A 14,552-nucleotide genomic window follows, 5' to 3' on the forward strand; every position below is an offset into this window, starting at 1 on the left:
GGTATGTCAACCCATGTTAGTGAATAGTCGATGGGAGTCAGGGAATAGATAATAATTTAAGTCACCATGAAAAGATATCATAAAACTACCTTATAAATTATGTATGTACCGTAAATAGCATATGAAGAAAAATGATATTCAAGGATTGAAAAAAATCAAATTATCAGAAATCAATATTTAAAAGCATTATACGTACGTCGTTCTCAAAAATTATTCCCATCCAATCAAGTGTTCATGAAACATTTAGTGTGCAAGTGACAGTGTATCAAACTCTATTTTTTGACAAATTGACGTTAGCGAAATTGCAATACTTTGTTTCCGACATTGATTGACTTGTGAAAAGCTAACGTCCAGCCAAGCAGCAACTCTCGTTCAATTAATTACTTGATCAGCTTGAAATTGATTTTTAAGTTTTAAAGATGTCCCGTACCTCCTTCGCGCATTATTTATCAAATTTTTCTTCAGCTATGGAAAAAAAAAAAAAAAAAAAAAAAAAAAAAAAAAAAAAAAGAAAAACCGAATTACCGTACCAAGTCTCGCATCAATTCCCGCATCAAATCCTCAGTCCGAGACACATGGAATTAACGCCTCGTGCTCACGACCCAACACCTGCAATTTCGCGCGTACGTGCACATCGTTCACTTCTTTGCTTGCTTTTTCAATCTACATACAACCATACCATTATACATATACCAAACCGCACGTATCTCTCCGCACTCGGAAACGCTTAAACTGCACTATCGGAGGAAATCGAAAATTTGAATTTCTATAATTGCTCATAGTCGGCCACTCCGTACGTGTTCGGACTACAAATAAAAGTGAAGAAAAGGAGACAGGAAATCAACGCTCAACGCGTAATAGTTTTAAAACATTGTACGTACGTAGAGCGTGGTATCGCGGTGAAAGTATCAGGAAAGTTAACGCATAGTGGACAGGTGCAAAAAAAGGATGAAAGGAAGTTCTGGATCAAAATGCTTGGAATGGCTGTCTGAGCTCTGAAGTAAGACGAAAGTTGTTGCCACTATCGGTAATTCGCCAGAAAAGATCGCAGTTAACGTGGAACGCAGACCTAACTTTTAAACTTCCCCGGACCATCACCAAGTGACTGTCCTCCACGTGGGTGTAAAATATCCATGAGATTTAAAAAAAAAAAACGATATTTCAGAGCAAGGAATGGCAATAGCATGTACAACGGAACACGTTCATTGTACTCGTCCGTAGGCCACAGCTGCCACCACTTTCGTGATAGGGAGATTAATTGCCGGTCTATCTGTAGCGCGAGCGATGAATAAAGAATAGCCCAAGTCGCTGCTCTAGCCGCTATCTACGATATCTCGCGGCGCGCTTTGATTCGCGATTGTCACCAGCCCCAATGCAGCTGGAATTTCAAGCGATCGCGAGTGCGTATACGCGGTGTACCGTTACCTCGGCTCGTGGATGAAAAAACGCGGGGACGCGAGTCTTTATTCTCCATTTGGCAATCCAATCTGATTTCTATTTGCGCGTGGATTTATGGCGATCGCGGTATCATTGTTGTGTGCGTTTTCTGCTAGCTGATGTCGACATTACGGTTGTGCGTTGTTGGATTTTTGAAGAAAACCAATGAGGTTTTTTTCTATTTTCAGTGCTTGATACACATTGTGTACACTGACCTGCGGGTGCGTTACGCAACTCTATTATGCTGTTATTGGTGGTCGATTGAAATGGCTGTAGGTACTTGAATTGGTTAACAAAATGAATGATAGAGTGAGTCAAGGAAAAAAAGTTGGATGGCTTTGTTTTTGTCTGCACTCTATGTAAATTATATCGAGTAAGAGGCGAGTAGTTCACACAGGATTTGGAAATTTGTTGTGATGGATAACTCGGATACGGTTTCTGGTGCGACTTAGCCAATAAAGGACTAGAGATATTGCATTTATTTTTTTTTATTTTTCAAGTATATCGTCATTCTTGATAATGAAGGGAACAATTTAATTACATGGTATTCATGAAGGAAATTTGATCTTTTTATAGAAAGAACAGCTTGTATTACCTAACACAACTAGGATGATTTGGCTTTGAATTATTGTTGACTAGAAACGAGTATTTTTAACATAAAGTAGCCTGATTTCAGGCTACTTATCGAATACTGAATGCATAAACTCCAAAACTTTGATATCAAACGATATTTAGCATGTTTTATTTAAAGCCCCATTTCATTGAACCACTACAACTTTTGGCATGAAATGCTAAACTTTTTTTCATCCACACTTATTCCATTAAGTCCCATGAAAGACAAACTATTTACAGAATTCAACATCAAGATTTAATCTTTCATTTCGAGGTGCTGAAACTCACTTTCCGAAATTCTCTAAAAATTATATTTGTAAGTAACAAGACTTTTTAATCCAAAATTACAAATCAATAGCTGTACAAACCCCAGTATAAGAAGTTATGGAGCTGAGCAATCGAAAATGCCATCTAATCACTGGAACTCGGTAATCGGCAATCACAAGATGTGATTTAGGTACCACTCACGCTCGCAATAATGAAAAATTTGGTGTGGCAAAAGAAGCGACCAATTTTCCCAACAACTTTCCTGCCAAGCATCACACCCACGCGCTTCTTCATAAATCCAATTACATTAATTTTTCCTCGTTGCGTAATAATTTACAGCTTCAACGTTTCCGTGCAATCGACAAGCCGAGCCGACACCGTGCTCGTAGCTCGTTATCTCGAGTCTTTCCTCCGTAGTATCGCAGTTCCTCAATCTCTCCCTTGCCCGTGTGGCGTCGATGCAGTCTGTTCTTCTCGTGCTGCTCCTCTCTCCTGAAAATTCGGCTGTACACATTCTCGGCCCCGGGACGAAATTTACGATCGGCCGATACGGGCGCGCCCGTGCTCGAAAAATGTCCAGCTCCTGCTCTTACTCCCCCTTCACTTGCAGCATCGTGGCGCCGGTGCAGTGCACGGAGGGAAGAGAGGCTCTCGCTATTGGCTCAAGTGGATAAAACAAAGACCGGTACCGGCGATGGTGATCGAAAACCAGCAAGAAAATCTGGGCAGGGACACGAATACAGCGCCCGTAGGGGGGTACCCAAGGAAAATCGAGAAAACAAAAAAAGGGTAGACCACGCCGAGACGGTGGGTAAAAATCTTGGAAACAAAAGGATAGGCGAGCGGCCGACAAGATGGACAAGAAGAAACGATCGTGCGTGCGCGGAGTATACCTACTTACGTATCAATTCATTAGTGGATTACAATTAGAATGAAGTTATATAGTTCTTTATTCTCCATCAGCTGTGCCCATGTGTATTCGTATGAGGAGCAGACAAGAGACTCCGGGCAACCGGTTTCTCGGAAGTTACCTCCTCTCCTCGCGGCTTTTCTGTCCTCCTCCTTACCTTCGTTCTCTCGACTGCTGCTCTCGCTGACGACGCGACTCTCCGATCGACCCGTCTAGTCTGCCCATCGCCCTGCCCTCCCTCTCCTCTCCTTCTCCTTCGAGACGACCTTCACCGTTATGTGCAGCAGCAGCGATCGGTGACACCTTCGGCTCTCTGCATGGCGAGTTCGGACCGATCGGCCGTTCCTTTTCTTGTATTATGTGCTTACCTCTTTGCTGGGCGTGCTTTCTTTGTCCTGCTGCTAAATGATGCTGCTGTGCCGGCTTTGTTCATGTAGCCCGTGTAAACGCCGCTGCCCGGTTGCTTCTACTCACCACAGTCTTGGATGTGATTGTTTTAACTTGCAGTAAGGATGTAAATGCACGATAATTTTGTGATTTTTATACAATTACTTTCATCCGAGAAAATAAAGAAGTTAGAAAACGAAAGCAATCAAGAATTTACATTTGTTAAAAAAAACAACAAAAAAAACAAAAATACATCAACAATAAACGTAACATAAAAACGAGCAAAAGTTTCGACTCTGAAAATTTAAGTACCAATGAAACAAAAGTATTTTTAGAGGATCCTTGGATGGGTATAGATAGTTGCGCATAATGAGAAAATTGATTGTCATTAGTTTATAACATATATATTTATTTGAGCTTTAATTGCATTTTAAAATACAACCGAAATAATTAAATAATGACAAATCTGGTAAAATGGTTTTTTCAAGAGTCGCGTATACATGATGCATATCTTTGTGATTTTGTAACGTGTCATGAGAGTAGTGTGTTCATATAGGTACGCTTGTGGCCTTTCGTCGTGTTTTTTGTTCGTTTTTCTTATTTTGTTTAATTTTTTTACCTTTTGTCGCTGTTACTGTGTCCGTATGTATAAATGTATACAGGTGTGTGTTTGTGTGCACGTGCGTTATACATTCGAACGCAACTGTTTTTTTATTTTTTTTTATTTTTTTTTTATTTATTTATTTATTTCCTCATGACAAAGTCGACGACGCTCGCTTTTTTTCTCTCTATTTTCGTATTTGTTCCAATAACTCTTGCACTCGCTCACTTACTCTCGTATACTCGTTCGCTACGCGCACCCACACTGTTGACGCTTCAGTGTTTTTGTTTTTCAAAACGCTCGTCACCATTCACACTCTCTCGCTCATCACTCACCAATTGTATATAATTACAATAATAATATTAATCATTATTATTATTATTATTATTATGTCGATAAATACTTTGTTTTATTTAAAGTCCGCGATGGAAGAATTAGAGTTTACAAGAAATACGTATACAAGTGTGTGTCTGCGCGTATAAGTCGGTATGCTCTTCACCTGTCGCTCCTCTCATACCTCAGTTTGAGGCCCTTACACCTCGGCTACAAAAACGACCTTACCGTCGGCCACACGAGCTGCCCATATCACTTTCCTTTAATTATTATTATTATTATTATACCTTTATTTTTTGTTCCACAGCTCAGCTTCCTCACGCATCCCTCATTCTCGCACTCATTCTCGCACAGAGATTTTATCACTGTATCTCTAACATAATCGCTCGTACTTGCTTTTGTCTTTCGAACACGCTCTCTCTTTATTTCTCTCTCTCTCTCTCTCTCTCTCTCTTTCAAGTTCTTCGCTTTTATTATAATATACCTTTTTTTTTTATTCAACGTACTAAATCAATTATGATCAATATACACAATATATATCGCGATAATGTAAATGATAATCAATGATTAGTATTTTACACGTTTGAAATGCGACGCTTGGCTCACTCGGGCGCAATAATAAATATTATTTTATCTTATTTTTTGTTTCATTCCTTATTTTAAAACAAAGAAAATTTACAGTGGTCTTTCGCTTGCAACACGACACATCTTTTTCTCTTTTCGTCATTTCCTTTAGGATACTTTTTTTTTTTTTTTTTTTTTTTTTCTATTTGAGCTGCCTTTTTAATACTGACTCGCACGCATTCGCGCTCATTTTTCTATGTCTTTAAGAACGCAAGATTCGCGTCCAAATTGCATCAGACACGCATTACACAAGTGCGAGTTACGAATTCATCAGTTACAATTACGATAGTAAGGAAATCCGATATTGCACTATGTGTCGTGCGCGCACTTTTCACGCTCGCTTTTTCTCCTTGCCGCGCAGTCTCGCTCTCGTTAATTTTGTTTGTTTATTTGTTTATTATTTTCTGTTTAAACTATAATAATGTGTCGGCCGCGTTAAGGAGAAAAAAAAATAACACGGGCAGACCAGCGTGGGTGACCAGTACCACGTTGGTCTTTACGTCTTTCTTTTAATTATCAACAAAGAGATTCCTATACAATGGCGATTCCTACGCTAGATTTTTACCTAATCAGCTACAGCCTTAAGTGTCTAAAGGTATACATGCTCACGGTCGTATGCATTCGTGTGCGTGTGTTAAGCCTGCGAGTCTTGTAAAACTGAAGAGATACAGAAAACGCGAAATTTAAATTCCACTACGTTACATGAGTTCAAGGTGGTTTTAATTGCGCGTAGTTTTGGCGTGACTGTAGATTTTTAGTGTCATTCGAGAAAATAAATGTTTGGACAGACCAACGTCACAGAAAGATTTATCATTTTCAACTATTCTAAAGTACAAAAAGGCGATCTCGAGTCAGTTTTACAAGATCCGAAGAACAACGATCACGATGACAACGACGACGTTTCGATTAAAGTTTAGTTCTTAAAACGTGTTAATCCTAAAAATCACCTGCAGCAGTCTCTCGCATTTTGCAGCATCAACGCTTTCAACGCAAAATTAATAATTCTTAAGTATTTGTTTTTATATTAATTATAAAATCACATACTTGGCCGCGCGCCGAGCCCCCGTGACTCAGCGGTGCTGCGAGATATGGTGGCATCACAATGAAATTCAATCTCATCTCTCCTAACTATTTGTTAAAATTCACGCTCCATAAGAAACGTGCGCGTGCACCTGCATGTGCTCGCTATTTGTTCGTTTTGTTCGTTAGTGCTGCCACGGCATCATTGAACCAATGTATCACGCTTACGCTTTTTTCTTCTTATTTTTATTTCAATCATCAAGTTTCGCTTTGCAACTTATATTTTTCATTGTATAGAGCGTTTTTAAAAAATAAATGTATTGACGTTAAGATGCAACATATTGCTTAAAAATAAAAAAAAATCAGCCATAATTTTTCAAAAAAACTTTAGCAAAAGACATTTTTGATAGTTTGACCATGTGAGTCAAGGTTATTGGCTGGTAATGATGGTCTATGATTGGATGAGTTCACATAAACATTTTTATCTATTGAATTACAGTAGAATACATAATTTGTTGACGTTACGTTAAAATATCAAATTTTGAACAATGAAAAAACCTCACAATACTTTAACCAGTTTAAATTCACAGAACCATTAGATAATTTCTCTTCCAATCAAATAAGTAAACAAGTCCATTGTTAACAATTGGCTCAATGATACGCGGACTACACCCCAAAAAATCTGAACCACACTTCTCGAGAGATTTCGTTACAATATAGATACACTTATGTACAAGTGGCACCGCTACTTACGGGGCTCGGACTATACGTATTTGCTGGACAGTTGCTTGGCCAACTCCGTATACTTGAGAAACTTTGAGTGAGGACTCTCCTCGAGCGGTGAGCTTGTTGGCTGAGAAGGGCTTCCGTTTGCCTGAAGGATAGGTGGTGATTTGTTTCTCTGGGACGAGGGTGGCGATGAAGAGCTGTGAGCGCTTGGCCCAACAGAAGCTGGCTGCGAACCGACCGATGCCGCTGCTGTGGCTGACCGACCGATAGTCACGGGATCGGGGATCACGCCATCCTTGACGAAATGCATTTTGGACAAATGATGCCTATATGCGCCTTTCGAGATAAACGGAGTATCACAGAATGCGCACTTCATGAGGGAGTCAGACGTCACAACTGCATCACTGCAAGCCCAGCTAAAGGCGAGAATTGCACCCGGTGTAGGACCTGAGCCACTGCTTGAGGCTCCTGGGCCAGAACCACTGCTTGGTCCAAGCGTAGTGGTGGAACTAGACCCCGATCTGTTACTACCACTTCCACCCGATCCCCGAGTCTCGGTTTTATCACACAGTTTTTGCAAAGCAGCCAGCGGATGGCTGCTGGTTTTTCGACCTTGTCCATCCGTTACGTTAGCGTTTGATGTACCACCACCACCCGATAGACTATCGAACATCGAAGACAACGCACCTAGACTGCTAGACGTTTTAGTATCCGGGGTTCCTCGGGGTGTTACCGATCTGTCACTACTCGTTGGACTGCTCGTACTGTTCCTACAAGGACTGCGACCTAATTGTTCAACTTGACTCAAAGTTCTTGGTGTTGGAGGGTTCATTGGTGGAGATAATACATCCTTTCTTTCCTCTGACGGTTCTCTTATACTGCTACTACTTCGTCTATGATTATTGAAGGATTCAGGCTCTTCTTCTTCACGTCCGTCATCAACCATCTCCTTTTTTACCATGACTTCTCGCGGACTTTCGGATTGTCGTTCGTTATCGTTATTCGATGTTAGATTTTCTGGCTCATCGTCTTTTGGTTCTTTCTTAACGACCACAGATTCATCTTCCTCGGACTCATCATGTGTTGGAGGAAGGCGAGTAGGCAACGTTGTCATCTGTTTGTCTGGAGTTGAACGTTGATGATGTGAGTGCGTAGAAGCGGCAGAAAGTCTGTCATGCGCCGAAATGGAAAGATCTATCCTTCTTTCTGGAGTCATTGTGTCCGTTCGTCCACTTCCTCTTTCCGATATAGAACTTGATTCACTTCCACTTCGTTCTCGTCTCGCTGCCGCTGCATTGAAATGCTGCTGTTGATATGATCGTAGGAGATTCATAGTTTGAGGATCTACCAGTGGTTTTGTGTAGTCAACGCTTTCATCGATTCCCAGTCGCTTAAGAATACTCGAACCAATAGGCGCACCAGCCTGTGCATGATGCATGCCTGAAGCACCATGACGTACACGTGAGTCAAAGCTTTTTTCTATCAACTTTTCAATAGCATTAAGAACGGAAGGAGAAGAGGTTCCACCACTGGATTCATTTGGCGTTAAGTTGGGAGTTTCTTTACCAGGTGTTGTTGCATCACTTGCTGAAGATGGTGACCTGTGGTGTCGGGAAGAAAGAGACGAGATCTCCTCGCTTACGCTTTTCCGTCCTGATTCCGTTGGGGGTAAGGTACCAGTTAAATGATTCGACATTAAGGCGTTTTTCAAGAAGTTCCGTTGATTGATACCCAGAGCACCAGCACCGATGCACTGTCGTATGTGCTCTACGAATATATTTGTCTCAATTTTTTCACCACACTTTTCACAAGTAATTCTACCAGCATGTTTACCGAGACCATGCGCGAGAGCAGCAATCCCAGTGTCACCATTTTTGAATTCATTTTGCGCACGTTCAAGTTCCAAGAGCTTTCTAACTGGTAGTGACTTTTTTCGCTTTTCACGTGTTTGTCGCCTTCGTCCACCACTTTCAGTTATAGAGCGCATAATGTGTTCTTTATAATGACTGTTCTTAACCATATGATTACTAAGCTCCTTCAAAGAACTAAAGGCCTGATCACAGACTTTACATGTAAGTACAGCACTTACATGACTGCTAGTTGCACCAGCGCCAGGACCTCCACTCGTACCATGAGGACCGGAACCACCAACACTAGGTGGAGCACCACTACCGCTACCACTTCCACTTCCACCACCACTTCCACTGTTGCCACTCGATCCTCCTCCAGCGCCACCACTACTGCCTTTGTTATCATCTGAAGACTTCCAAGATATAATTTGTTCTTGCGAGATAATGTTCGTGTAGTGCTGAGTCTGTTGCATATGCGATGTCATTTCAGCCAACGATCGGAAGCTCTGTCCACACCACATGCATTTCAGAATCTGTCGCGTCTGTTCCGCACCTTTACCCAACCAAACATCCTGACCACGCACTAACTTTCTTGGTAGAGGCATTGTTTCTTTTATCAGAAGATTAAGTTCCGAAGGACTTTGCTTACTGTTTGATGTGGCATTATTATTCCCACTTGCACTCGAAGATGTTTGTGTTGGATGGGGTTGAGGGGGCGTTGGAGGTATCGAGGGTTGATGAGGTGGTTGAGAATGCATTCCAGTAGTAGGGGGTGGAACTGGCATATTTACACCACAATGCTTCGCTTCCTTCATGTGCGTCGTCATTGCTGCCAAGGTTGGGAAACTCGTCTTACACCAAACGCATTTAAGCACATCTTTTGCTTGATCGGCTCCTTTATTCAGCCAATGTGACTGCCAAGCACTCTGTCTGCTACCAGAAGTGCCTGATGGTCCACCTGATGTGTTTCCGCTCGATGCTGAGGACGATCTAAATAGGTCTTCGCCACCCAACTTACTTAACTCGCTCATCTTTTCCAAGGCCTTAGTGGCTTCACTTGGCTGATAAGACTTATCAAGGGCTGGTGGCTTCATTTTACCATTCCAAAGTTGATGATCGACCACACCGACACCGCCCTTTGGCGATAATTGCTGTTGACTAGTTGCAGCCGCCGCGACTGCTGCGGCAAAGTAAGGGAAGTGCGAAGCTACGGGTGACGTCCATGGTGAGAGAACCTGACGTGAGTAGGGCGAGGCACTCGAAGGTGCATCTTGGTGCGCTGGCACGGGCGTGCTCGTGGATAGTCTCGATGACTTCCGCGGGGGTGGGGGCGAGTCCTCAGGGACGGGTCGCTTCCGGCTTGGCACGGAGAGATCCAAGGGTCCATTGTTAGTTTCCGTCGACGAAGATGGCGTAGGGGGCTTACTCAAATTTAAAATCTGTTCCTCTTCCTCCTCCTCCGTCGATGAGGCCTTACGTGTGCTAAAGTCAAGCACAGCGGGTAGGGGAGTTGCACTGGGAGATGTATCACCACTCGTTGGGGATACGTGGAGCCCTGGAGTCGCAGCGGGAGGTGAACACGAGGATGACACTAGTGGAGAGACCGAACTTCGCGACAGGGGTGAATGTCCAAGTAAGAGACGCTGATGCGTCTGCTGAAGGTAGGCTGCCATCATGGCTGCTGACTGTGGAGGTAAAAGGGGGTGAACACCCAATGGCAAAGGTACGATATTGCCAGATGGGCTAACTGGACTCGAGCTATTTCGAGTCGCTGCCGGAGGAGGGCTTCCAGTCGCTGGGCCGGATGATTCCCGCGAGTCTCTTGATGGACACCGTGGGCTCATTGGCTCCCTAAAACAGATGGAAAATTTTTAAGTGTTATTATTTTTTTTTTTAAGAAACCACTTATATCATTTTAGTCAAAGAAGCTTAAGTGATTTTTATTAAAGATAAAATGTAAAATCGCAAGTGTCAGAATACTGTAAAAAATTATTTCTAAAACGCATCAGTTTGATATAATAGTAAACAACATTGTACAACGTAATGACCTAATTGAATGAATTAAAAAAAATGTATACAATCAGTTATTTTCTATATACATGTATCGTGATGAGTTATCTCTGTCAAGTCTTGCGATTGATCACTATTCATAAATCGTATTATTAAGTTACATCTGTGATGCAAACATAATTTCTAAGTTTCCCAAGAGTGTTGTTACTTTCTAAATAAATTAATTAGAACCTTAAATCAGAAACAATATAAAATGACTATGAAGTGAAATGGGACTCGCGTGTGGACCGCCTTAGCGTACGGACGTCACGTCTACAGTGTCCGTGCTAAGGGCCAGGGTTTTTGTGGTTGCTGAAACTAAAAGATAACTTACTGAGTTGGAGACTATAAAAGGGAGACCGGCGAAGTGTAATTTGTAGAAAGGAGGCGAGAAGGGTCCAAGGATCTGCAAAAAGTGTCGCTCAAAGTAATATAGGTAATTGGAGGTTAGAAAGGTGCACGCGGCGCTGGTGTGAGTCTACACATTGTACTGTGAAAAATGAGCGGCAAACAGGGAGAGAGTGCTCTTGAGACCCGCAATACGAGAAACAAAGGGCTAACAGAAGTGAAGAACTCTGAAAAAAAGGAGGCAAAGGTAACGATAAGACAGTCTGGTACAGAGAAAATGGCGGGGAAAATCGTGTTAAAGCAGTCTACTCTCGACTATGAAGTGAAATGGAAATCTATGAAAACAGTCTTTTTGGCACATTTATAGTACGATTGTTAAGATCCAGTGTGTTATCTTGAAAATGTATACTAAAAAAAAATAATAATGGAATATTAATGACTAAATCAATGGAGTTTTGGCGATAAAACAAGACTTTACAAAAAATATTTAACTAATAAAATATAATAAACCGTTTCACAAAGTAAAAGTAGATTAAGGCAACCTGTTTCAATGTAATTGACTCTCAATAAAATTAAATAAAAAGTCCTTCTACATGAATTTAATTTAATACAAGTTATAAATGCAATAAAAAATAAAGAAATAAAAAAAAATTACCACAGCATATTGTGCTGGTAAGAAGAAACAAGGTATACCTGTGAGGCAACACACGACGTCAGCGAAAGGGAGAGACCACGTGGTAGGTGCTCATGGTCCTAAAAGCTTATACAGACGAGGATCGGCAATGCAAACGAGAGAGATAGAGTTAGACAACAGAGCTTGCCATCCCTCCCTATCCTCGAAGGCGCAACTGTTAAAGGGCGCGTGGAGCGCTCTCTCGTCGTGGTTGTCGTTTCACCCGAGTTCGTTGCTGCCGGGCCTGTCGACTGCTCGTTCGTAACTGACTGCGTCCGTGACTGAATGAGCCAAGTGGCAGTAGCAACAGCGGAGCAGCACATATATAGGCGAATGCGTGCGCCGAGAGATGAAAGGGGGGAACAACCACCTACTCTCTCCGAACATCTAACGCGTACGCGTGCGTGTGCACGAGGGAAGTTTTTGGGTAACTGAAGAGAGGCAGGGAGGATGGCCAAGGGTAATGTTAGCGCGCGCACGCTGCATCGTCACACGTGTCTGTATGCAGCGTAAAGTGGACAACGGAGGGGATGCAGATGTTTGCATGTGCAAAGCAAATTATGATATAGGTGCGCATAGGAGGCTAGGGGATAAAACGAGAGCCAAGTCTAAGAGGAGAGCACTTGCAGGGGTGATCCGGTGCTGGATTTTATTGGCCAATTTAAAATGCTGCAGTTGTATGAGGAGAAAATTTTTGGTGCTGCATTTATATTTTTGATACAGCTTGCATTGATGTTTGGCATTTTTTTTTTTTTTTTGTGATCGCAAAACTTGATGCCCTTGCGTTTGATCCCAACTAATCTAAGTAAATAATTATTTTTTGCTATCGTTGCTATTACCTTTATGTAAACGTAAGATAAAGTCTTTCTAGAAATGAATTATGCAAGTGATATCACAATTTCTACAGAGGCCGTTCGTATATCTCTGCATCAGCTGAAAGAGACATCGAGAATACGCACGCACATCCAGCTGTGGTATCAGTACAAACAGCGATTGGCTTCCAGCTTCGCGGTTTGTTTGCCTTTCACGCGAGTGGGCGTGAATCGGTTGACAAATGAGAGAATGGCCAAAGATTTGTTGTGTTTGTTTCGCAACAGCTTCGAACAACGCGCGAGCCTCTTTGCGCTGCGGCGACTTCAAAGACACTCGGGTCCCCTCGATCGCTCTTATTTGCGACCGCGCTTTTTTTATGGTGGGCCGACTCCACACACGGGCACTCATGCAATTGGCAAGGGTGTGCGTTTGATGAGTCAATGGGTGTGCAGATGGAAAGAGGCAGGTGTGACGAGAGCAGGAAGTGGGTTTTTAGTTTTTATGGGCTCTGCTCTGGATGTTAATCCTTTGAATTGTTGGTCCTTTAATTTTTGAGTTATGACAGCATAACAACTTGACAGAAATTGGTATGTTTTTCATCTTCTCGGAATACGAGTTTCTATTGTATCTTTATTGGGCATATTGAGCGGCAATTACATGAGAATAGTTTTTGACCCTAATAAAGTAAATGAGAACGATTGCTTATGGTAAATTTTGATAAGCACGGATAGAGCAAAAAGAAGAATTGGCAATTTACAAAGAAAAGGAGCCCTAAATATCAATGCGATATTTTGTTGCAAATAATTGTACCTACAATTCTGTTGGTCGAAGAAAGGGACTCACCTGTCAGGAGGTCCGGAATCTCTGAGAACAACGGGGTTTAGTCTCGCGTTTACTGCCGGTGGCGTCGAATTTGGTGGATTGGCGTCTTCCTCGTCGTCTTCGTCACTCGCCTCGCAATCCTCGTCCTCTTTAAACGCTGGGCCACCACCGCTGCAAGCCCTCTCGCTCGGGCTGACTGGACCATCCTCATCCACGCAGTCACCTTCCTCACCCTGGAGGTCTGTGCCGGGTCCTGTACTCTCTGCGCCGCCCTCCCCTGAAACAATGCAATATACAGGATACATGTTAATCCATACATTTAAAATGCAGTTAATGAATTTTTTTTTTATCAAGTTAAAACAGTGTCGAAAATACAATTATGCTACATTGTCTATGCATTTCGTGCATATAAAAACTTTTTTAATGGTCAAAACAGTTCATTATCACATAAAATTCTCACAACGATCCTTTGGCTATATTCAGGAGTATTGAAAATCACGTAAATCAATCGACGCGAAGAAGACACGTCGACCAAATGTACACGATGAAGAGCATTCATAGACCATTTTCCGAGAGCTGCGTAAAAGTGCAGCAGGTGGCAAACGAAACAATGCTCGACTATCGCTTCATTAATCAAGCCTTCTCCTGACGATTCCCGTCAACGCTTCGCGAAGATTCGAGTCTCATTGTTGGGCATGCACCACCATTGTCGAGAGTCCGTGTGCCTGGACCACTTTTAATCAAAGTCATTTACCGCTCGCGCATCGATAGACACTCGTTTCTCCATTCGCTAGGCTCGATTGACAGAGAGAATACCCATTCTCGTTGTAACGCGGTTTGGAGAAACGTTCCCGCGTTTTGTCACGCTTCTTTCTCGCGCGATTCCATCTGTGAGATTCGGACTTTCGTGTCCGCTCTCGATCCTATCGCCTTTTCCTCCTCTCTCGCTCTTCTTCTATCCCCCCCTCCTCCCGACACATAGAGAAACAACAAGAGATGCAGGCAAAGAGACTTAGAGATCGTAGATCGGTCTTGGCTTGGCCGTGTAAGTATGTATGTATGCAGGCTGCTAAGTGT

At 42.4% G+C, this 14,552-nt stretch overlaps 1 protein-coding gene across 1 annotated transcript in view; it reads right to left on the bottom strand.

The window, feature by feature from the left end:
- Positions 1-4,001: 4,001 nt before the first annotated feature.
- tio (zinc finger domain-containing protein tiptop) overlaps positions 4,002-14,552 on the bottom strand; it is a 107,288-nt gene continuing 96,737 nt past the window's right edge. Inside the window, exons 3-4 of the mRNA XM_014353749.3 lie at positions 13,497-13,752; positions 4,002-10,621 (exon numbers count right to left, since the gene is read on the bottom strand). Of these exons, the coding sequence (XP_014209235.2) occupies positions 6,955-10,621; positions 13,497-13,752 (3,923 nt within the window). The 3' untranslated portion in view covers positions 4,002-6,954. The remainder of the gene's footprint in view (positions 10,622-13,496; positions 13,753-14,552) is intronic.

This window comes from Copidosoma floridanum, unplaced genomic scaffold, assembly GCF_036245765.1.
Source record: "Copidosoma floridanum isolate Cflo_tuat_1 unplaced genomic scaffold, Cflo_Japanese_pri ptg000030l, whole genome shotgun sequence".
Lineage (NCBI taxonomy): Eukaryota > Metazoa > Arthropoda > Insecta > Hymenoptera > Encyrtidae > Copidosoma > Copidosoma floridanum.